This window comes from Bos indicus, chromosome 18 (genome assembly GCF_029378745.1).
Source record: "Bos indicus isolate NIAB-ARS_2022 breed Sahiwal x Tharparkar chromosome 18, NIAB-ARS_B.indTharparkar_mat_pri_1.0, whole genome shotgun sequence".
NCBI lineage: Eukaryota > Metazoa > Chordata > Mammalia > Artiodactyla > Bovidae > Bos > Bos indicus.
In genome coordinates, this window is record NC_091777.1 from 3,547,292 (window position 1) to 3,572,276 (window position 24,985).

Sequence of the window (24,985 nt, forward strand, 5' to 3'; positions counted from 1 at the left end):
AAAGATCCCAGGACGTTTTGGAAACACTAGATTAGACCAAGCTTTCTCAACCTCCACATGGACATTTGGGGCCAGACAATTCTTTGCCATGGGGGCTTGTTCTATATATTACAGGATGTTTAGCAGTCTCTCTGGTTTCTGCCTCCTAAATACTGAGAGTACCCCTGAGTCTGACCACCAAAATGTCTACAGATACTGCCAAGCATCCCTTGGGGATCAAATTGTCCTGAGTTGGGAACCCCTGGTTTAGAACGAGCACGGTTTCCCAAGTGCATTTTGTGGAGTGTTATCCCCAAGATGCCTTGGAAAATAAAAGCGGAGGGTTGATTTCATGGTTAAATAAGTTCGGCAAATAATGCTTATAATTTACCCATCTTGCATATCCTCTCAGTAAAGACTTGCATAACTGGTATTTCCCTGTGCTGGTTCAGAGATTTCTGACTTACTCTGTGTTTACATTGAACCAAAGAAAACCAGAGGTCAGTAAAAAGCATAGCTTTCCCAAGAGAAGGGAGATTCTTCAAACACTAATGTGTACTGCTTTTCTGAAGTGTGTACATAATACATCTGTGGTCTATATAACCTAAGAGTGGGAGAGGCAAGAGATGCAGAAATGGGAGTGTTGCCAGAGAGGCTGGCTGGCAGGCCTCCAGAGACCTCACAAGGTGACAGTGACTTTGAAGAATTCTCCAGGGCCCACCTCCCACTCTGAAGGCTCAGAGATTTGATCCGGACCAATGTACGAACTCGGGAGTCTGACTCATGCTAACACAACTCAAATGCACAAGTCTGAAGTAGCCAACCCAGGCACCAACTTAACAGTTAGTAATGAGGAATAAATGCCAAGTGAGCCAGACCGTCACATTCTCTAGTGTTCTCTCTTCCCCCAGTGGAAATGTCCCACTGTAAAAGATTGCCCATGACCCAGGGAGTTAGATCAGCAGTTCCAGATTTTGATTTCACAGACCTGTAAAATCTCCACAAGATTTTAAGATCAATAGAGTGTTGTCAATTTTATATTTCATCAAGTAAGATCTTTAAAAAGCTTATTTATCATTAATTTAAAAATACATAAAGATCTCATAAGCTTAAAATGGAAAGAAATTAGCTTTTTAAAAACTCACTGAACAGTCCTGAGTTTTCTCGTGTGACCATGGAGCAGTGCTCTCTCACAGAGCAGTACCAGCCTGTGGACCACTGATTTTCGTTGTTTGATTAGGTGGTCAGGCTAGCTGTAATCTCCAGATCTCTGTCTCCACAAGAATGCTACACCTGCTGCTGGGATCAACCAGGCCCTGGCTGGGCAAAGCGGGATCCACAGGCCAAGACTCCTGGCATCACCAGGGAGCTGGTTAGAAAGGCAGGCCTCCAGATCCACTCCAGAGCTGCTGTATTTGAATGTTCAGTTTAACAAGTTCTTGGGGCGCATATTATATATATTACAGTTTGAGAAACACTGAGTTAAGAAACATCCTTTGGTTCTTGAGTGCCTTGGTCCAAAGACATTGCTAAGAACAGAGTATGGATGAGCCCTGCCTTTCTCTGTATGTCATTTTTCTGTTCTCTCATAAAGTTATATTTTTTATTTGAATTATGATCTTTAGTTATTGTCTCTAAAGAGTGATTAGTGTAATACCCATGGGACAATCTTATTTCCTTATTTCAAAATTTTTCGGGTGAGAAAATTTTATTATCATTCCTGAGTTGTCTACAAGGGTAGAAATTATTCTCAGTTTTCTAGACAGAAAAACAAAGTACAGAGGTGACCCCCCTTGGCCAGGTTTGGTCTTCCTGCCTAATGCAACTACAGCACCTGAACATCCCTTTAATTGATCAAAATCTATCTTAACTCACCATGACTGTCTATATCTCCTGAAAAATTAAAGGGTAAACGAGGGACTAGACTTATTCACTGCTATATAACCATATTTCACACTTCCCTGACAAACAGTAGAAAATATGTGTTTAATGAATAGGTGGCAAGAATACACAGAAGCACTGTATAAAAAAGATCTTCATGACCAGATAACCATGATGGTGTGATCACTCACCTAGAGCCAGATATCCTGGAATGTGAAGTCAAGTGGGCCTTAGGAAAGCATCACTATGAACAAAGCTAGTGGAGGTGATGGAATTCCAGTTGAGCTATTTTAAATCCTAAAAGATGATGCTGTTAAAGTGCTGCACTCAATACGCCAGCAAATCTGGAAACCTCAGCAGTGGCCACAGGACTGGAAAAGGTCAGTTTTCATTTCAATCCCAAAGAAAGGCAATGCCAAAGAATGCTCAACTACCAAACAATTGAACTCATCTCACTCCTTAGCAAAGTAATGTTCAAAATTTTCCAAGCCAGGCCTCAACAGTATGTGAACCATGAATTTCCAGATGTTCAAGCTTGTTTTAGAAAAGGCAGAAGAAACAGAGATCAAATTGCCAACATCTGTTGGATCACTGAAAAAGCAAAAGAGTTCCAAAAAATATCTATTTCTTCTTTATTGACTATGCCAAAGCCTTTGACTGTGTGGATCACAACAAATTGTGGAAAATTCTGAAAGAGATGGGAATAGCAGACCATCTGACCTACCTCCTGAGAAATCTGTATGCAGGTCAAGAAGCAGCAGTTAGAACTGGACATGGAACAACAGACTGGTTCCAAATGGGGAAAGGAGTACGTCAAGGCTGTATACTGTCACCCTGCTTATTTATCTTATATGTAGAGTACATCATGCAAAATGCCTGGCTGGATGAAGCACAAGCTGGAATCAAGATTGCCAGGAGAAATATCAATAACCTCAGATATGCAGATGACACCACCCTTATGGCAGAAAGTGAAGAGGAACTCAAAAGCCTCTTGATGAAAGTGAAAGTGGAGAGTGAAAAAGTTGGCTTAAAACTCAACATTCAGAAAACTAAGATCATGGCATCTGGTCCCATCACTTCATGGCAAATAGATAGGGAAACAATGAAAACAGTGAGAGACTATTTTGGGGGGCTCCAGAATCAGTGCAGATGGTGACTGCAGCCATGAAATTAAAAAATGCTTGTCCCTTGGGAGAAAAGTTATGACCAACCTAGACAGCATATTAAAAAGCAGAGACATTACTTTGCTAACAAAGGTCCATTTAGTAAAAGCTACGGTTTTTCCAGTGGTCATGTATGGGTGTAAGAGTTGGACTATAAAGAAAGCTGAGCACCAAAGAATTGATGCTTTTGAACTGTGGTGTTGGAGAAGACTTTTGAGAGTCCCTTGGACTGCAAGGAGATCTAACCAGTCATTCCTAAAGGAAATCAGTCCTAAATATTCATTGGAAGGACTGATGCTGAAGCTCCAATACTTTGGCCACCTAATGCAAAGAACTGACTCATTGGAAAAGACCCTGACGCTGGGAAAGATTGAAGGCAGGAGAAGGGGACAACAGAGGATAAGATGGCTGGATGGCATCACCGACTTGATGGACATGAGTTTGAGTAAACTCCAGGAGTTGGTGATGGACAGGCAAGCCTGGCGTGCTGCAGTCCATGGTGTCACAAAGGGTTGGACATGACTGAGCGACTAAATGAAACCGATGTGTTTAATGAATAAATGACAGGAGTGTCAGGATAAATCACCAAAGAACTCAGGGCTCTGGACTTGTACGCCCTATGGTTGGTTTTGGACCTTTAAGTCTCCTGATCCTGATGGGGACCTGAGAACTGAATAACAGTGTGAGTGACGTGCCTTCCACTTTCCTTGGTAGAGAAGTGATTAGGCACTCTCACTGGCTGTAACTACGTGTTAGCTAAAGAGGGTGTATTTTGAGAAACATACTCACGGATAAGACACCAATAAGGAAGTAAAGATGAATGTAACATGAATCCAGAGATTTGAATATACTTACAGGGTGTATGGCTGGAGAAAAACACAAACAAGAGGTCTGGTTTGAGTTTCCACAGTCCTCTCTGAGATCCTGGGAGAAAGATGCTATCCTCCTTCAGGGCAGCTGCCAAGTGGAGCTGATGGAGCAGGTACCTAATGGGACGCGGGGTGCGGGGCGTTACCAGAGCAAACAACCCATGTCTGTGGTCAAGGGAGAGACTCTGGTGGGGTGATTACTAAGAAGGAAAGAGATACTGGAGACCAATGAAACAGGTAGTGACCTCGAATTACGAGAACGATCTAGTGATTCTCAAAATGGGGTCCATGAACCAGCAGAACCAGCTGGAATTTATTAGAAATGTACCTTCTGGGACTTCCCTGGTGATCCAGTGGTTAAGCGTCCGCCTTACCATGCAGGGGACTAGGGTTCGATCCCTGGTCAGGGAACTAAGCCCCCAGGTGCTGTGGAGCAACTAAGCCCCCAGGGCGCAACTCCGTGCTGCAGCTGGAGTCCACGCGCCATGTGGAAAAGATCCTGTATGACACAACACAGCTGCCACGGGCCGCAGCTAAGACCCGAGACGGCAAATCAGTAAACATTAAAAAAAAATGGAAATGCAACTTTTCAAGCTCCACCTGGATCTGCTGACTCAGAACCCCTAGGGATGGGCCCAGCTATCTGGGTTTTAACAAACCCTCCAGGTGATTCTGAAGCACACTCAAGCATGAGAACCCTGTCTAGGCCAGATCAACTGTATTTTAAGTACACTTCAGAGGCTGACATAATTAGTATTACCTGCGGGCTTATTAGAAATGCAAATTCTGGGGCCCCCACCCATGCTAGATCAAGCTCTCGGGGGATGTGGCTTTACCTTTGGAAACTCCTTCTGGCTATGACCTCAGCATGGCTATCATTGAGGATGTCACCTGCAGCAAAGACAAGACACTAGTGAAAACATATGGAACCTAGACAGGCCCTGGTTCCTGAAAGCAGAACATGGCAGTTTTCTCCAGCACCCAGATTGGCCACATAACTCCTGGAGGGCTTTGCCAGAAAGCAGTACAATCATTATTGGCACAGTATTTACAGCAGGGTTTCCTCAACTACTGACATTTCGTGACATTTCGGGATGGAAAATGGGTGTGTGTGTGTGTGTGTGTGTGTCCAGACATTGCCAAATGTCTCCTGGGGGGCAAATCTGCCCTAGCTGAGAACTCCCGACTTACAGGGAAATCTTAATCAGGAGGACAAATCAGATCTTTTGTACCCTGGTGCCATACTTGTGCCCCTGGTGAAACAAGCCCGTTGAATTCAATCAACAGTAGTCCTGGATCAGTGTCCTCATATCCCTGGGAAAACTAGGAGATGAGGAAAGCAAACTGCGGGAGGACTCTGTTAACTGGCATCCAGAAAGTGAAGATGCCAGACCTCTACGGGATTTTCTTACTCTTTCTTGTGCCAAAATCTCCATTTAATTCACGGTTGCTTTCTGGGGCTTCAGATGTACTATGGAAAGCTAAACTCAGGGAACTTCTGGTTTGAGCATGAAGATAAATGGCCAACTTTCAATCCATTCAGAAAGATGTTCCTGGCGGCCTTTGCTTCTGAAACTTATTTCCATTCTTTAAATGAGTTCTGTCCTTCCAACTGGAGTGACAGTCAGCAGGAAGTGAAGGGTCAGCCACCTAGTGATACGGCCCCTTTGCTCTGCCGGGAAGAGAAACAGGTGACACAGACACCGATTTTCTAAAACTCCCTAATAGGCCCTGTTTAGACCCCACCCAGCCTTACCGCTCTTCCTCATTTTGGACTGGCCTATGCATTTGGTTCCTGTTCCCATTGAGACAACTTCCTTTGTCACTGAGGGGGTAAAAAAGCAAATCATAAAATGAGTTCTTAGAATCTGAATGGTCGGCAAGTTTAACAACCCCCCTGCACGTTCGTCCAGAGGGCTCCCTCACAGGCAGCCTCAGCTGAGGACTGGTTTCTGCACAGCCATCTCCCGCCACCAGAGGTCCCGCAGCACCTGGCCAGCAGCAGCAGAATGTGCCTGGCATCTCGGATCATACCCAGCCACCACCATCCCTGTCTAGCCCTGTGTCTCTTACTGGGAGAGACAGTGTTTCAGGGAGAAAAGGTCTCACCTTGCACTCGTCCATCAGAGTGGTCGCAGGCCTGGTCAGCTGTGGGTTGTATCTTCACCACGGCTGCGAGCAACGTCCACTCACGGTTGGGCTCAGGCTTCCCTTGCTTGGGCAGCTTGCTCCCATAGTGCTCGTAACACAGCCGGGCAATCTCATCCGCGGTCCACATGGTGCTCAGGCCCTGATCAAAACCCACAGCTGTCAGGACAGAGAGGAGAACCAAGGCAAGATGCTGCAACCCACACCCTGCTGCAGCAGGCGTTCACAGGTAGCCCCTTCATGTTCCTCCTGAGGCTCCCCGTTTGTAACTCTGTGTACCATCTTCTCTGACTACCCCTCTGCTTTCTTTTCATCATTAATGAAAGATCAACAAAGTCTCAAATCTCACAACCCCAGAAGATACATTATTTCTTCAAGATGTTTTTTTTTTTTTCCTAATGTTGGATATATGACATGTTTCTAATGAATCTGAGCCCAATACTCAGAATGAAAGCATAGGAGGGAAATATTGTTGGTATTCCACTTTTCATTTGGAAATAGCACGTAAAGGGCTGCAGACCTCAGCTTGCTTCAGACAGACCCTCACCACACAGAGTTCATCTTTCTGGGGATAAAGGTCTTCTTTTCTATCCTTTTTCCCCAGACATTTTACTTTTCTTTCCCTCACAGCAGAGAGGTTCTTTATCCTCTGTCTAGTAAGCCTCCGCCCCCATCAGGAAAGCACCATTTTAATCTTCCACAACCTTTTATAATGCAGAGGAAAGTGACAGAGCCCAGTGGTTTCTCACCACTCAAGTGAGACAGCAGTTCTGCTTCTCAGATTGAGGGTTTTGGAGTTACCCTTTCTGGATTCTAATCCTGGTTTTGCTACAAATTGACTATGAGATATTGGGTAGATTACTTAACCTTTCTGTGTCATCTGATAAAAGAGACAATAGTATTTAATCCACTGGAGTTGCTATGAGGCTTAAATATTTGCAAAAAGTTGGCACAGTGTCCAGCATAATTACATCAATTGAGGTTAATACTACAAATAAGAACATTTGAATTTCCTGATTCATTTGCCTTGAGCTCCCTCACAGATAGTGGATCTGTGATGGATACGTAAAGCCATGAATAAGAGACCATGAAGTAGACCTAAAAGAGGCCTAGAATACTTCCCTTGACACTCTTCTCATTGTTGACTCTATCAGTGCTCACTCAGTGACCTCATTTGGCCACTGAAATGTATGAAAAGCTTCTTAGGAAAAAATAAGATCATAAGGTGATGGGTAAAGCCAAATGTGTCACCAAACAAACAAAAAAGGCTCCACTGAACCTCAAGGCATATACCAGACAACCGCTTTTTCCACAATAAGCTCTTTGCACTGTTAAATTAATAAAACGAGACAATTAGATTGATGAGTCTCTAATGCTGTGTTGGCCTATTTAAGCAAACCAAGATCTAAGTGTGTAAATGCCTTAAGGTTGCTGCTGCTGCTGCTGCTAAGTCACTTTAGTCGTGTCCGACTCTGTGCGACCTCATAGACGCCAGCCCACCAGGCTCCCCCGTCCCTGGGATTCTCCAGGTAAGAGTACTGGAGTGGGTTGCCATTTCCTTCTCCAATGCATGAAAGTGAAAAGTGAAAGTGAATTCGCTCAGCCGTGTCCGACCCTCAGCGACCCCATGGACTGCAGCCTTCCAGGTTCCTCCGTCCATGGGATTTTTCCAGGCAAGAGTACTGGAGTGGGGTGCCATTGCCTTCTCCAACATATCAAAACTGCTAAGGACAACCAACCAACAGCCGTCAGCTAGGCTTCCAGCTGTAGCCAATCAAATGATTTCTTCTTTTGTTTCTGCACTTTTTCTACAACAGTCTACCCTGCCTCCTGTCTGCAGAGGGCTCCTAACTACTTGCTTTGGTGCTGCCCAATTGGAATTGGTTTTTGACCAAACTTTTAAAAATTATAATATGCTTCAGTTTATCATTTAACTGTTCTGATGTGTGGGGTTGTTATTTCAATAAATGGTCATAGTACATCATCAGATCATAGTGCTTTAAATTAAGAATCTGGCTGGAACTGACAAAAACTGTGATTTATGTCAGAGAACCAGCATAAGTTTTTCTTTGCCCCACAGGCTGTTTTTCTGGGTCTTAGCTCAAATCGACTCCAGTATTCTTGCTTGGAAAATCCCACGGACAGAGGAGCCTGGAGATCTACAGTCCATGGGGTCGCAGGAGTCGGACACGACTTAGTGACTAAACCACAACCACAAGTTCCCTAAGTAGGGATTGAAACCGGACCACTGCAGGAAAAAAAGCGGATCCTAACCTCTAGATCGCCAGGGAGCTCTCGCAGCATAAATCTTGTATTTGTTGGAACAAAAGAAAAGCATGGACAAGCCTTGAATCCTCCGTTTGGAAGAGATTTCCCTCTCATTTCGAGGGAGCGAGGAGCATCAGAAGGCAGTATACTTTATGAAGGCAGATACTCTGGTACCCACCTGAAATTAAATCATAGGTACACAAACCATAATAGCCAAGGAAGACAGAACTTGCCAGAAGAAACGCTGACTCTATGAAGCAGCAGCCCAGAACTGTATCATCACATTCTCGGAGCTGTCAGGAAGGGCGTGCCCAGTAGTTGAAACGAGCAAGTTTTGCTACACTGAGTCCACTAAAATTCAAATCCACTCTCTCCTAGAACGTGAATAATTGTTGTTAGTTTTTCTGCCCACAGATCGCATGTTTTAACAGTTGAAAAATGCTGAAGAGACCACTTCCTTTTCAAAGAAAGTTAGGGCCAGGGGCGAAAAGCTCTTTTCGAAGGGTTGGAAGGGAAGCCTGCTTCCCTCAGCCCCCGGCTCAACACCCTCAAGTGGACCGGGAGGGCCAAGGTGTCCAGTCAACAGGAGACTCCGGGCCCCTGCAGCCGGGACTAGGTGGGTGCCTGCCCTCTTTGGTTTTGTAGGACGCTGCAGCACGGCCACGCGTTCCCCGCTCGCCCGCAGCGGGGGCTCTCCGCGCCGGGAGGGCGGTATTTCCACTAAAGGAGCCGCCTTTTACCGTCAGACGCGTGGTGGGAGAGGTACTGTTCTCACGTTCTCTCCCCACACAAACGGAGCTTGGTTAAGTCAGACACTGGAACCTGACCCAGAAGCCGCGAGAAACCCCCTCACTTGCGCGCTCTCAGCTCCCCGACCCTCTCTGAGACCCTCGCCTCCCACCTCTACGACGCACGCCGTCGAACGGGGCGGACGGAGCGTGTGTGGCGCAGCGGACGTGACATCACTAAGAGGCGGCACACAGTGCACGCTGGCCTTTGTAGTCACTTAGGGGGCGGAGCCAGGTGGGGTCAGATCAGACTTCCGGCACTGTGCGTATTGGTCAAAGGGGCTCGGGAAGCTGATGGTGTGTGAGAATAGATTCTCAGAGTAGAATGACGTCGTATCATGAAACACTACAGTAAATTTTTGTCGAGAACACTGCTATCCAGTAGCAATATAATTTGAGCCAGATATGTAACTTAAAAATTTCTACATTTCAAAAACTCAAAATAGATGAACTTAAACCATGTTTTATTTAACTTAACATGTACAACAGATTTAAACGTGTAATCAATATTTTTAAAAAAATATTGAGGTATTTTGTATTTTTTCCATACTAAGTTTTAGAAGTCTGGTTTGTATATTACACTCACAGTACGTCTCAATTCTGACCAGCCACATTTCAAATGTGCAATAGCCGCATGTGGCTCATGGCTTATTTATTAACAGTTCGGGTCTAAAACATTCATATTGTAATACGTAGTATTACTAGTAATATGTAGTAACACATAGTATAGCTGTGTGGATAGTTCAGGAGTCTGTACCATTTGGCAGTTGTATACCTCAATTCCTAAAGATGAGTATTTTACTTTTCATATTACCCCTCCAAAGCTAGAGAAGTGCAGCTTAATTGACCCCCATCTTTCTTTCTAGATCAGAGGAAGGGTAAGTTCCTTACTCCTCCAGAGATAAGTATCCTGTTCCTCTCTCTAACGTGTTTAATCTGTGACTCATCTGTTTTTTTAAAAGATTTCTTGTGGGGGAATCATCTTTCAGGGTTATCTCAAGGATTAGTACTGCCATTCATCTAGTTGCATAAATTGAAAAGTTAATCACCTTGTCATTTTCTTTCCCTTCACCCTCGTATTATAATCCAATATATAATCTGTTACCACGTCCTGTTGATCTGTCTTGAATTCACCCAGTTCTACTTTTATGGCAAAATCCTAGTCCTTTGGACAAACTGCTGTTGTCTTCCTTTTAGATTGCTGTGCTAATCTTGGACTTTACCTTTTTCTGCCCAGCTCCAGTTCTTTTTCACTGAATTGAAAATATGAACACACCAGATTTACTATTCAACATCCTACTTACTCTTTTCACCTAACGTCTAACAAACATGTTTAATATGTCCAAAATCACACTCAACCTTCCTTCTCAAACCTGCCCTTCAAATTTTTTCCATCTCAAGTCAATGATAACTGTCCAGATGGTTAGGCCTAAAACCTTGAAATTATCTGATTCCTCTTCTCACAGCCCACATTGTCAAAGATTCTGACCTCAGGAACACAAGCAAACTCCAATGACTCATAACCATCACCGTCATTTTATACCATCCAAAACTAAGCCATCATGTCTCCTCAGCCTGCAAATGCAGAGTTAACTTTTTCACTCTTGCTATCCACATACTAACTAGAACAGTCTTTGAAAAACACTGCTCATAACCCTCCAATGGCTTCTCATCTCGCTCATGATAAAATACATACTCCTCTGCATGGCTTACAGGTGCCTGCATGATTTGGCCCCTCACTGAGCTTTACTTACTCCTTTGGTCATACCAGACCCCTTTGGAGCTCCTCAAAAATGCAGCCCTCTGGTCTGGACTATGCTTTTCCACTCAGATCTCTGTTTCTAGATTTCTACTTAGATGTCACCTAGAGAAATTTGTTGAATGAGTAAAGTGATATAATTCTAAACATTCATTAGGTCAGTTGTCTGGGAAATAAGATGACATTTCAAAAGTAAAAAGAGCGATGAGACAAAAGTAGAGACAAATGGTTTATTTGGTAACAAGGAGTAAAAAGGAATTCTTGATTCCTCTTCTCGCTTTTGGCAGCTGAAGTGAAATGTGATAGTCAAATAGACAGCAACACACACAGGAATTCCCTCACAGTCCCTGATTACAGAAATGCAAAAATGCCCGTCACACGACTCGCCATTACTCTTTTCTAGACAGAAGTGCCAGGAGCTGGGCTTTCCGGGATATCCTTGGTGGCTACATTCTCCTTCTTGTCTTCAGGTTTCATGGCAGGAAACAGAAGCACCTCCTACAGGAGAGAGAATGGATTCTGAAGCTAAGAAGCACTTTTTCCCGCCCATTGACCCACTCGGCCCCCCGCCCCGTTACTGTTATCACCAAAACCCGGAGATCTGTGTTGTTTCATTTCAGTTTAGTCCCTGTCAGTTACAAACAATGGAAAAGAAGAAATGCACAACTAAAGGATCTCACGTGCTGCAACTGAGACCAGAGCCAAATTAATAAATATTAAAAAGAAAATTGTACAGCACTGCCTAGGTCACGGTATCAAAAGACGGAATAAACAGAGAGGTTCTCTCCAAATGATTTCTTCATCTGTAAATATGGGAATAGCAATAGTTTCTACATGTCTCAGGTTGACTTAAGTTAAATGAGGTAATGCATGTAGACGGCTCAGTATGTTCCTTGGATCCTTAAGAAATGCAAACAATTGGTATTTCTTCTGCCTTGGGTAGAAACCCCCCAATTTGTACAATCAGATGCCCTGTCCGTCCTCCTGTGAAGTCACCGGTAACCTCTCCGCCTTCCCCTCCTCCCAGCCCAACACCCTTCCCTTGCGCCTCTGACACTGGCGCACACAGCGGTGCTCCTTCGGGGCTGCCGCATACCTTGATGTTATTGGAGTCTGTGAGAAACATGGTGACGCGGTCGATGCCCATGCCCCAGCCCCCCGTGGGGGGCAGTCCGTACTCCAGGGCGGTGCAGAAGGTTTCATCTATGAACATGGCCTCATCGTCGCCAGCGGCCTTGGCCTAGAGGACAGAACCACACAGTGACACTGTTCCAGGCTGCGCGCTCTGGCGTCTGAGTGAGCATGTGAAAACTGCCAGAGGCATTTCCATCCCAGCGCTGCTCTGACTCCCAGCACTTGCTGGAAACTGGCTTTCCAGGAACTCCAGGATGGAGCCATTTCTTTCGAAGACCTGAAGGTCAGGACTGAGGAACCCTACTCCAGAACATATGTGAACTTCTCTGCCAAATGGAAATACCTCCACTGCCTGGGGCTCTGCGAGTCCAGGGAAGTTGATTTTCAGAGACTGGTAATTCCCAACAGTGTCTGTCCCACTGCCTGAACCACCCATCGTGGCAACGCTAGTGTGGGCAGCCTGTGGGTGCTTTGTCTTCCCATCCCCAGGCCACCTCAATAAATGTACCATCTAAGAAAACGTAACATCCTTGTCGACACAAGTGTCACACTCCCCCCACAGATCATCACGCCTGAGCTCCATTTATATAGAAATTCTAGGGCCAAAACTGGTCAAGTTCTCCATCTTGAAATCTGACCTCCTCCTGTGAGGCCTGTGGCTTTCAGCCTTCATTTCTGTTCTCGTCAGCAGGAGTTGCAGGCCAGACACAGACCAGGATGAAGGCAGGTGCCTTCTGGTGAGCAGGCACACGCTCCCTCCTTACCTTGGCCTGTTCTTCAAAGAGCTGCCGCTGTCGCACAGGGTCATTCAGCTCAGTGTAGGCATTGCATATTTCCTTCTTCATGACAAACAGCTCAAAACGCTCAGTCAGACCCTCTTTAGAGCGGTGCCTGGGGACAGGAGACCACCAGGGAGGTTGAATGAACAGAACATGTGGTACAAGCACAAGAACTCCTGAAATCTGGTTGACTCAAAACTGTTACTGTGACCAGAAGCCTGTATGCATCCTCAGCACTGAATCATTTGATACATTACTGAGGACAGTTAGAGACAAGGAAGTTTGAATTATCTTACAACAGACCTATGAGTAGACTGGGACCCCGAACCAAACCTGCCGCACTCATGCCCTGGCATACTGACTCCGGGCTGCCTGGGTGACGTGCTCTGGCCGGTGGGACATCAGCAGAGGCTTGGTGTGTGTTTGCACACCAGGATTTATTCTTTCAGAATAATTCCACGTGGAGCCCTGGCTCCGCTGCCAGAGAAGAGGCTCTGAAGGAGGAGAATTGCCTGCGGGGGGATGCAAGGCACGCTGGTCGAATTCCCGGGTGAAAAAGCCACTTGAGCTACCCTCACCAACACCACATAGGGCAGACAGACAACCCTTGAGCCCACACACTCTTGAGAATAAACTGCTTTATGTCGCTAAGTTCTGAGGTTATCATGTAGCAACAGGTAACCGAGACACTGCACTCTGTCTTACCATTTGGCCAGAGGGCTCATTATCTGTGGGTGATCACAGATGAAGGTAGGATTGATGCACGTCACTTCCAGGAACTCCCCAACAAGCTGAAGGAAAAAGCAGAGCACAGCTAGAGCCCTTCTAAATGCCATTTTGATTGGCTCAGTCCTGGTGGCAGAGGACTCAACTCCTATCCACACCTGATGCTACAGAAATTTATCTTAAGCTGCTGAAAGGTTGGTAAGGATTAACTAAGGTAACAAACGTAACTATTTGGCAGAGAGCTTAGCACAGCAGGAATTTAAAACTTGTTCTCTCATTTCTCTCTCTAGAGCTTTCCTGTGAAGCTAGGGAAGTTAATTCTCTGCCGTGGCTTTCTCCTTCACAGGGGGCAGGGTGCATTTCCAGTGGATGTGGGCATCTACTGCCAGTGCCCGGCCTCTCACCTTATCAAGGAGCCTGGCGGTGGTCCGGGGTGGAGGGCACTCGACATCTTTTGCCACACAGATATCATCAAGGATTCTGCGAGTTTCTGTAATACAAACATACAAGTTGGGACAGAAGACATCACACCATCACAATACCACCCCAATATAAGGAGAATTACATGGGGAATTCTACTCCTGATCTAATCTAATTCAGAGCTGAACAGGAGGAAGGCCCTACAACTGGAGGAGGGCATCACTTTACCTTCAGTTTCGAAGAGGTTCGTTTCTGGCAGTTTCATGCCCAGGGCTTTCTCAAGCTCTTCTACCATGCTGATTTTCCGGAAGGGCGGGGTGAAGTCAATCTCATAGGCTTGGCCTTCTGGGCCATCTGGATGGTAGGTGACCTTGTAACTGCCTGTAATGTGTTTCACCATCCCTGGGAAACAAATGTGTCATTTAGAGGACCAACAGGAAGTCCAATCGAAGGCAGCACACCAGGCCTCCAGACACGTGGGAAAGACAAAGGGAGCAGGAGGGGGTCACCTGAAATCATCTTCTCTGTGATTTCCATAAGATCATGATAGTCGGCATAGGCCATGTAGAATTCACAGGTGGTGAACTCAGGATTGTGAGTCAAATCAATTCCTTCATTCCGGAACTGGCGTCCAATTTCATAAACCCGGTCGATGCCACCAACCACCAGCATCTAGTAACACATGGCCATGGTCATGGTCATGGCAGCTAATCTTGTCTGGCTGGGGAAAGTTTCTGTCTACAGAAGTTGTAACCAAGTTACAACTTGCTCAAGCCATGCTTTCAGGTCTCTACCCAAATGCTGAATGCCCTACTCTCTTCAGGTCTTTGTGGATAATTACAGTTCACTCTGGCTGCCCAGGAACACTGAATACTCTTCCTCTGGGGTGTCCCCCATCTTGTGTGAGCTTCTACAAGAAGCCTCTTGGGGGTCAGGGTGCAGACACATGACCCAAGCTCTCCAGTCAGACCCATCTGTGAGACTTCCACGTGCAAAGAGGACGCAGATACAGCACCGAATCTCCTCTGGCGAAGGGGCCAGAGGTATCTGGCTTATAAAGGTAGTAACAGTAGAGGTCCTAATGGCAACGACCTGTGCCTCGCGCCATGTTTATGAGCTGTGGTAAGTTCCCAAATGGAAGATACTGGGTTCTTCCCCAGATCACGGGGACAGCCCTTTGATATGATTCAGAACCATTCCTAATTGTGTGGTCTCCAAGCCCGATTCTCTGATCCTCCTGGAAATTGTGAACTTCCTTGTATATTTGGATACATTTTTCTTTTACTTAAATACTGTAACAGTTGTTGTTTGCAACTAATGACATAGTCTTTGATATTTATTCTGGTGATTTGAGGATATTTCCAACTTTCAGGCAGAGATTCAACTCATTCTTCAACAAAAGACTAAAATCAGATTTAATATAAGAATTATAAACTTAAAAAGTATTATGGGAAACAAAGTAGGTTAGGAAGATCTGTCCATCTAGGAAAGACAGTCCCTTTGCCCTTAGAGAAGGCTCTACCGATCCTATAGATAAAATTCCAGAAATGTAACACTCGCAAACCTGACATTAGAACACTTCTGTTGTTCTAGCCTCGCTGTTCCTCTTATTTCTGACCACCTGTCTAGCCAATGTTTTTCAGCCTTCTGCTTCTCTAAGGACACAGGGCATCTTTTATTGATTACCTTATGGTAGAGTTCCGGAGCAATTCTCATATATAAATTCATGTCCAGCTCATTGTGGTAGGTGATAAAAGGCTTGGCCACAGCTCCCCCTGGGATGATGTTCATCATGGGAGTTTCAATCTAAAAGAGAGGGGAAGACGTTTAGTTCCCAGACAGAGCTCCTCTAGTTTGAGGGGATGACTCATGGTTTGACTGGGATAGTCTGTTATATCCCAAGTAAAAGATAAGTTCAATAGTAACGTGCAGATGCTTGGCAAAAAAGTAGAGCTAGTTCGATTCTCTAATATAGTGTCTCTATTAATACCAAACACCATTAACACAGTATGGTAAACTTTCACAAGCTGTCAGTGGGACTCTAAATGGGTATGCCCTTTCTTGAGTTCAATTTGCAGTATTTATTAAAAATGTAACGGCTTATATCCTTTGACGTAAATCCAGCATACAGAAACACTTGTACATGTGCACAAAGATGTTCACTAAAATATTATCAAAGAAAATCAGAAACTTAAACTACCAACAGAGGAAATAATTATAAAGTATCAAAAAGGAACATACACACACACACACACACACACACGGACATGCAAAGGGTCCTAGAATATGTTGGGGGTGCCGAGGTCCATTATAATATATACAATATGACTTCATTTATGTTTAAAACAAAGAGTAATACCCTTCTAAAACATTTACACAGGTACCCCATCTGCAACATGCATCAGTATGTATATAAATACACACAGTAAATGTCGAGGAAGGATACATATTCACATATGCACATTTGGAGAGGGAAATTAGTTGGGAAAAAATGAAAGGGGACTTTCAGTTTTGCTTCTACTTACTTCTTTATTGTCTGAATTTGTTTTATGGTAACATGTACTCATATTTCTCATACAATTATAAAATACTGAAATTTTGTTCTAAAATTCTCCCTAAACAACATCTTTCAGTTTAAAGAAGTTGAATATAAATTAAGAAAATACTTTTAATTCTACAAAAAAGCAAAACAAGTTGGCAACATATTGAACATGGCATCATTAACACGTGGCTGGCCCTCTACTGTATTCATTATCTTTGCAGTCCTGTCCTACCTTCCAAATGAGGGCAAGAAAGAGGACTTTTCATTGAGCATGAAGCATACTGACACAGGATGTGCCCGTGGGGAAGGGAAGGAAGAGTAAGAGGCAGGCACCGCAAGGCAGCTCATGTCAGGTAAGAACTTTCCATCACCTCTAGGAATCCCAATTCATCCAAGAAACTTCTTATATACGTGATGATCTTAGAGCGGATGATAAACTTCTGCCTCACAAAGTCATTCAGAATCAAGTCCAAGTATCTCTGACGATACCGTGTTTCCTAAATGAGAAGGAATAGAGAGGAATCACTGATGTGTTCCATTCAATGGTATGGTAAACCAGAGCCAGAAGGCCACAAGAATTCACCTTGTCTTTGAGGCCGAAGTGAAGATGAGGTAACATGTGCAGGCAAGGAGACAGCAGTGTGATTTCATAGGGGATGATGCTTAGCTCGCCCTTCTTGGTTTTCCCAGGATTGCCCTGGACTCCAATTATGTCTCCCCGGCGCAGTTTGTTGTTAATACGAATAAATTCTTCTTCAGATTTGTAATTCCTGAATGAATGGAAAATTTAACTCAGTATACAATATCCCAAATTAAAACTGACCTCTGGTTTACTTTATTGCTAAACTATTACTGTGAATCTAAGAAGACTCGTAGATTCAAGGTCAAATGTTTGTCACACAACCCAAGAACAGGCGTCAATCTCTAGGTGACCAGAGGGCTATTTTATTTTCCCAACCTTACACCATTCCCTTTAACTTTTATTTCCAAGAAGAAAAGAAGACCACATGGACCTTTGTTCTCTGTCATGTTGCTCTGGGCCGATCTATAAAGGCCTGTAAATGGATATTTCTATATACCTGGAATTGGCCATGACTTGCAACTTGACCCCCTCTCCTCGAAGGTCATAGAAGATGAGCTTTCCTCCAGAAGCTCTTTTGGCATGGATCCTACCTAGAGAAAGAACAGCAAAAATACTGACAGAAGCTATTTCATGGTATCAGTGCCAAAAAAGTTCCCTCTGCATTTTTCACATCCAGGCAGAACATAAACTAGAGCAATTTGATTGTAGCCCGAGGCCTAAGCCCTGCCCTTTTCTACAGGACAAAGTTGGCTTCCCATTCAAACCAGTTAAAGAATGTGTAGGAAGATCTGGTTTTTAGAGGTGCTCAGAGGATTCCCGGAATGTTGGTGGCAGCGTCGTTTTGGATCTTCCTAAATCCCCACATAGAAAGAGGAAGCACAACTAGACAGGAAAGGGCAAAAAGCCACGGACAAAATTCACAGCAAAATCATGTGGAAGATATTCCAAGAGTCCCCAAAGACAAGAACGGGTAAAAACCACCAAGGGCCCCAACAGGAAAAAGCTATGGGAATCAATGGGGTCTCTGACAGGTCTGAGAACTGGAAGTCTCCCCCAAAACCACAGGTATTCACTGGAAACTGTGGCAGGGCTAAGGGCTGCAGCTCATGGCCATGCAAGCGAGTCCAGTGGGCTGCACCAAGGAGGTCTGGGAGACGAAGCCTTTAGTGGAGCCCCAAGAACTCGCTAAACTCAAGGCCAGGGATCTCTCCCGGGACAAGGCCCCACAAAACTCAACAAGACCGAGAAAACAGAGGAGAGACTGAAAATCCCAGAAAGCAAGCTGCTGTATTTCTGAATGCTTCACAAAAAAAAAAACAGGAGACCTCAGTGAAACTAGAAAAGCGATCTGAACCAAGCGCCCCGCCCCACCTTTTAAAAAAATATTTATTTATTTGGCTCTGTCGGGTCTTAGCTGCCGCATGCAGAGTCTTCAGTTGCAACATGTGGGACCCAACGAGGGACTGAACCTGGGCCTCCTGTGTTGGGAGCAGAGTCTTAGCCACTGGATCACCCAGGGAAGTTCCTTGAGCTTCCTTTTAATATTCAGGGGGAAAAAAAAAAATCTCACATTTAAAAGAAAAAAACAAAACATCACAGCAGAGCTCTCTTGCCTGCTCATGTTTATCTCTTATAAGCATCTTATATTAATAAATCTATTTCTTGCCTATCAATAAAAAAAAAGCAAGGTCAAATACCAATATTAAATTTAGAAACAGAGAGTAACAAGAATAACATCTCCACAGACAATGAAAGCAGTTGAGAAAGACATGCTCAGGAAAAAGCAAAAAATTCTATTTCACAACCTGAAAGACATTTGAATATGATACAAAATATGAAAGAACACAAATCAGAGTTAGAAAAACTAAGAAATGAGATGGCATGAAAAAATTAGAAAATAAAGTAAAAAAACCATCTCAGAAATGAAGCCTAAATTAGAAGGAAATAAGAGTGAATAAATACAACACATAATGCCTTAAGACAATCTGGAAAGGAGGATAAAATTTAAAAATCAAAGTATAAAAAAGATAAAGAAATTTGAGAAAAAGTGTCAAAAACGAATAATGAAAAAAAGCAAAGATAAGACATATTTGGGGGGCATTTAAGTATTGGCAGGGGTTCTTTTTAGGTTGTGGGATTATGGGTAATTAAACTTTTCTCTCTTTGCCTCTCTGTTTCAACATTCTAAATTTTCTACAACTGGTAGTTTTATATAGAAATATTTTGGGGGGGTATACATGAAAGACAAGATTTAATTATTTTTTGAATTAAGGAGAAGATCCTACACAAAATAAGAATGCTCTAGAAATATAGCCTAGTGTACAGCAGTCTAGGGACACAGATCTGAATTTTTAGGAGCTTTATTAGGGCATGGTTCCCACTGGCGGGATAAAGTCTCATAAAGGACTATGAACAGTAGCAGCACCAGGTCAGGGGTCCCCCACAAAGAATGCCCTTTCCTCTGCAGCCTTGACGCTGGAATGTGGCCTCATGCCTTGGAGCTGCTCTACTGTCTGTGAATAGACATATTAGCACCATCTCTAGGAATGAAGTCTCAGACACAAGCTCCTCATGAGCAAGACCACCCCAGACCTTCCTTTGTGCAACTGCAGAGGCCTGCCTGCTGTTGGGAACCCAGCAAACTGCCAGGGAGTCTTCCTACCTGCCACCTTTAAGGTGATGTCAGTCAGGTGGTCCCCAGGCTGCAGGTGACTGTATTCTTGGATGAAGTGAGTGAGCGAGATGTCCACATGGAACTTGTGTGGGTATGGATCTTCCCCATTGACCTTCAGCTGGTGGATTGCTTGGCTTCGGATTTTGAAGTATTGCTGTTAAAAAAACAAAAGAGCTTCTGAAGTTGAGCCCGGTCAGACCAGTGCCGGTCTAGGGGAGTTCAGTATTCTGCCTCAGAGGGGCCCCAATACAGTGAGATTTCTTTAACCAAGCTCTCTCCAGCCTTGAAATCAAGGATTGGCTACGGAGTGAGATTGGCACTTAAATATGCAGGGTGGCCAGATATATAGCTGGGAATAAAGACTAGAATTCCAAAATGCAAGATGTGACAAAAAGAAAAACCACATTTCTAAGTTTCTTTTTTTGGTGTGTGTGTGGGGGTGGTGGTGGGGTGGTCCCCAGCAGTGGAAGCTCAGGGACCTAACCACTGGACTGCCAGGGAACTCACTAAAACAGAAAGTTTAATTGGTGTAGGTGGCCTGGTTACCACTTCTGGAGACACATCTGCCTGAGTCACTTCTCCTACTTTCCTATCCCTGGTCATACACCAGACTTTTCCCCAAGGCATGCCCATGGGCCTGGAAGTATGAAAAAACAGAATATTCTGTAACAGGGGTCAGCAAACATTTTCTGATGCAACTACTCAACTACTCAAGGTTGTAGTGTGAAAGCAGCCTTAAGACATGTAAACAAATGGGCATGGCTGTGTTTCAACACAATTTTACTTACAGAACTAGGGAGGAGTGACAGGGATGGTGGTGGCTTTGGCCTGTGGGCCACGGTTTGCCAATCTCTCAGCTAAAATAAGCCCCCCAGGCCACCTGTAGGGAGAGATTTTCTTTAGGGTTGCTATAAGGTCCAGCTAACTCCAAGGAGTATCAGCCACTGGATTCTCTCCAATGTTAAGCGAGAAGACAAGAAAGATGCACAGGGCCTGTGCCTTCAACCAGATGGAGTGGTGGGCCCCCCTCAGCAGTCTCAGTGCCTGTCCCAGTTCCTGTTTATGCTGCCAGTCACTGGTCCCTCCTACTGTCTCTTCCTGGGGAATCTGCCCTAAGTCTCATCAGAAGCTGCCCCAAGCCCAGGGAGGGCAGTGGTCCTGAGAACTCACATTTGGGTCCAAGCTCTCCTCCTCCGCAGCCACGCCATCTTCAGCACTGTGATTGCTGGCGGCGGCCTGACTCAGCTGTTTCTCACTGAGCTCCTTCTGCTTGGCCTCCTTCTCCGCTATTTTCTTCTCAGCTTTCAGGCGTCTCTTTAGCTCACTGTCAGGAAGGTGAAAGTGTTCAATGTAACAGGTGCCTGAAGAGTCCCCTACATTCTGCCCCGTCACCAATTACCAAAAATATCAACTGCCCAGAGAAACACACTTGTCCAGTTCCACACCCCCACGGTTATCTCTTAGCTACTCAACTCTATACATGAAATAGAGGAAAAAATAAACTTAGAATAAAGATGTGAAAGATCTTTTTCTCAGTCTCTATTTTCTAGTCGGAGGTCCTTGGCATTAGCGCCCGTCTAAAATCAAGATCCATAAGGACAAAGAAAACCCTACATATATTAGTTTATAGTTAGGATAGGAAAAAATGCTTTACAAAAAATCAGCAAGATTTTCTCAGACTAATTAGTCTTGGGAGCTCCTTGAGGCCAGGGACTGAGTTGTTCAGTATCCTCTGGAGAACATGAAGTTCTGAGACCAGTGGATTTGATGTGTGATAAGGTGAAAGCCCTAGCTTTGTCATCTCTCTCCCCTCCCATAAGGAGTGGATTAGCCTGGGGTTGGGTGACAAAGTCCAGGGAGACACTCCTCTGACAATCTCTCCCCCAGCATTGATCAATGCATTGACCGTGACCCTCAGCATTACTGGTCTCACTTTCCCCAGAGGAGCTGGACTTTGACAACAAATTGAGTAGATAGTGTACAAAGCAGCATGGTGTAGGGGATAATACACCATCTTTGGAGCCAGACTGTCTGGGACTAAAACCTGACTTGGTGTGCTTAAGCAAGTTACTCAATTACTCAAGTTATTCCTTTAAAATAATAATAGACACCTTCCTCCCTAAATGTTCTGAGGACTGAAATATACACAAAGAGATAACCTCCATCCCTAGCATCTAACTGCATTCTTCAATTAAGCATGCAAATGTGAACTACTCTAGGTATTCCCCCACTATCTTCACACCCTGCCTCAAGGACAGAAATTTTACAGATGTGGATTAAATTTCTGGTCAAATCTCTCACTATCCAAACTTTTAATACTTGTTACCTGAGACTCAGAAACTAAACAGATTTGGGCAGAGAGGGATACCCTCATTGTTCTTTCAAGCCACCAATGTTAAATGAATATCCTATAATAATGAACCATGGCAAATGATCCCTAGTCATGCTTGCTACTGTTTGGTTTCAGGGCACATTCTTAATTATATATGAGTTTAGAATAACAATTAAAAAATGGAGATTTGAAATGACCATATTTTAAGTAAGAAAACTGACTCTGAGGGCCCCAAAGTAAGTGTGTCTCTGGGTATAATCTGTTTTGTATCAGTTGTGAAGTAGCCTCTCCAGAACAATATGCTAGATTTATTGTGCTGTCATTCAGTCAGGAGCATCTAAGCCTATTTGGTTCTTCCTAGCATTAACATAATAAGTCTGTTTACCAGTTTTTGCCATTTAAATTAAATCAGTAAAAAAGGATCATCCAAAAAGGTTCTAGGAATAAGAACTAAGACTATTAACCAAATTACGCTCAGAAGCAAAGAAATTCCAGGAAGATAGGGAAGGGAAAATAATCTGTTACAAATTCTTCTTTATTCATACAAGCGTTTTGGTCTCAGCACTGTTTTAGCATAAGACCTAAACGTCATCTCAAGAATTTATGGAGTGAGAATTTGAATTTATTAAAGAGAAACTGAGAAAGGACTATTGGTTTGGGTAGTAGGTAGCAGAGCTGTTTACTTGGCAACAAGTCCAAAACTCAGCCAGAGGCTTTACAGATAAGAAACTAATTAAGGACTTTTGCTCCCAGAGCAAAAAAGAAGGTAAAGGGCACCAACCTTCTTTTATCAGAAAGTGCCTTGTCCTTGTGAATCGTTGTGAAAGGCGCAAGTTGACACAGGCGCAGCTCCCTCTGCCCCCACTGTGCCCAGGAGGTTTGGCGCAGGGACCCCCTAACAAGCCTTGCAGCGGCTTGCACCAACATGGCAGAATACCCTGGAACCACCTAAGAATGATCACCACCACCTAACAGGAAACAGAGATGTGGTGTCAGATGGGACAGGCAGTACAATATACCCCCAGCCAACACTCCAACTTGGGTTGGGGGAGAAGGGGAGGTTACACCACCTTTTAGTGTCCCATTTTATGCAAGACCCTCTCAAATGACAGCAGCCATCTTAACACTCACTGTGCCACACATGTAACTGACAATGTTCTCAGCCCTGGCTATGGTAAGATGATGCTTAACTGGGGTCACAGGTCAAAAATAAGTCAATCAATGGTGTACAGGTAGAAATGATCATAACATTCTAGAAAATAGGAGACAGGACATGAGGCAGTGTTTCTCAAGTTCCTGACATGCAGCTTCTCTCCTGGAGATGAGACACCTAGCTCCAAAGATGGCAACGTGAAGCATACAAAACGTCACCATCAATTGCCCACTCTAGACGAAGCTAAAAATAAGCCGCAAAGGCACCTGAGTCAAAGACAAGACTTGTTTGGAGCTCTAGGAATGAGAAGGAAAGGAGACTTCCAGGAAGAGTCTTGGACTACATTAAGTTTATGCATTAACACTGGAATGCAACACAATGACAGAGATCGTGTTCTTCACTGCATTAAAATGAATGAGGCCTTAACTGAGTCACCTGGCAGGCAGCCTGCTTTTAAACTTGGAGACAATAACTGGCTTACCGTGGTGCTCACTAAAGATTCTGACAAAGGAAGTTCCAAGAATAATTAAGACACAGAAGCAAAAAAATGAACTAAGGCAGCCATTAAATGCAGAATCTAACTTTTCTCCGATGCCCCTGGAAGGATACTATATTTATGTACTATCTGTGGGAGTATTGAGCAATCAGTCACTTATCACTGCCTAGGTTCTATGAAGGACTCCGGTTGACGATTGCAGTATTAAGAGAATACAAGGGACAATCGGTGAAAGGGCGGCCAATCTTAATTCATTTATATTTACCTTTATACTCCAAGGATTTGGGGTGATTAACAAAGATACTTCCAGCAGTGCTAAGTGCAGCTTGGTGTACTCGGCTAAATAAGACAGTCCATACTGCTGATTCGGAGAAGGCAATGGCCCCCCACTCCAGTACTCTTGCCTGGAAAATCCATGGACAGAGGAGCCTGGTAACTGCAGTCCATGGGATCGCTAAGAGTCGGACACGACTGAGCGACTTCACTTTCACTTTTTACTTTCATGCATTGGAGAAGGAAATGGCAACCTACTCCACTATTCTTGCCTGGAGAATCCCAGGGACAGAGGAGCCTAATGGGCTGCTGTCTATGGGGTCGCACAGAGTCGGACACGACTGAAGCGACTTAGCAGCAGCAGCAGCATACTGCTGATTGGTGATTCACTCAATTCTCACAGATCCTCTGACCAACCCATAAAGATAGCTGCACGACAGTTTTAGAATGATCCCTTTAATACAAAAGGTTCAGAATGGCCTTGGCGAGGCCAAGGGAAATCTGAAGGTCCTTCTGAAGAGCTGGGTATTTATCATTTCTCCAACTTCTTTACCGGGGCGTGGCAAAACGCATTTCTCCGCGAAAAGAGTAAATTTCGCCTTTCTCCGTCGCCGCCCAGTTCTCCGCATTCTCTTACTCTAGGAGTACGACAGGGAGGAAGGACCCAACCAGCGGGGCCCTCGGGCAGCTTGGGGGATGTAGTTTCGGCACGCACCGCCTGCGTCCCAACGTGTTCATAACCACGAGAACCGGCAGCAAGGCCCCAGGCACAGCCGTCCCGGCCGGAGCCTCGAGGCGCTTCCTAGTCCAGACTCTCCGATCGCATAATGACCCGCAACGGCACATACCTTTTGCTCAGTTTCGGCTCGCCGCAGTCCACTTTAACTTCAGCGCCCTGCACGTCAGCCATCTTCCCCGAGGGCCGGACCTAAAGAGGATGGGGGGGGGGGGGTCGCGCGGCGACTTCCAGGTCAAAGCCAGAAGCCCCGCCTCTTCCGGGGAAAGGGGGCGGGGCACT

General features: G+C 44.7%; 2 protein-coding genes across 20 annotated transcripts in view; both read right to left on the bottom strand.

Annotated features, from left to right (window-relative positions):
* Positions 1-9,270, bottom strand: part of ADAT1 (adenosine deaminase tRNA specific 1) — a 46,296-nt gene extending 37,026 nt beyond the window's left edge. For 10 of the 18 annotated variants that reach the window (XR_011561402.1, XR_011561403.1, XM_019978711.2 and 7 more), the window contains exons 1-5: positions 8,315-9,203; positions 6,002-6,182; positions 5,649-5,717; positions 4,729-4,783; positions 3,879-4,009 (exon numbers count right to left, since the gene is read on the bottom strand). Coding sequence is in view for 16 of the 18 variants with exons in the window: in XM_019978711.2 (XP_019834270.2) it covers positions 3,879-4,009; positions 4,729-4,783; positions 5,649-5,717; positions 6,002-6,182; positions 8,315-8,422 (544 nt within the window). In the remaining 2 variants the exon portion in view is untranslated. The other 8 variants (XM_019978700.2, XM_070770346.1, XM_070770343.1 and 5 more) reach the window with 8 other exon arrangements.
* Positions 9,271-11,071: 1,801 nt separating this feature from the next.
* On the bottom strand, positions 11,072-24,964 carry KARS1 (lysyl-tRNA synthetase 1). 2 transcript variants are annotated; one of them, XM_019978715.2, is made up of 15 exons: positions 24,816-24,923; positions 22,827-23,013; positions 20,884-21,037; positions 19,702-19,867; positions 17,536-17,629; positions 17,040-17,226; positions 16,828-16,953; positions 15,601-15,720; positions 14,424-14,586; positions 14,143-14,316; positions 13,899-13,984; positions 13,474-13,559; positions 12,754-12,880; positions 11,952-12,095; positions 11,072-11,353 (listed from the first exon to the last, which is right to left on the bottom strand). In XM_019978715.2, the coding sequence occupies exons 2-15, from the start codon at positions 22,970-22,972 to the stop codon at positions 11,255-11,257; spliced, it is 1,872 nt and encodes a 623-aa protein (XP_019834274.1). In that variant the 5' UTR covers positions 22,973-23,013; positions 24,816-24,923; the 3' UTR covers positions 11,072-11,254. The 2 variants fall into 2 exon arrangements, with proteins under 2 accessions (XP_019834274.1, XP_019834275.1); XM_019978716.2 differs by lacking the exon at positions 22,827-23,013 and having other exon boundaries at positions 24,816-24,964.
* Positions 24,965-24,985: the final 21 nt, after the last annotated feature.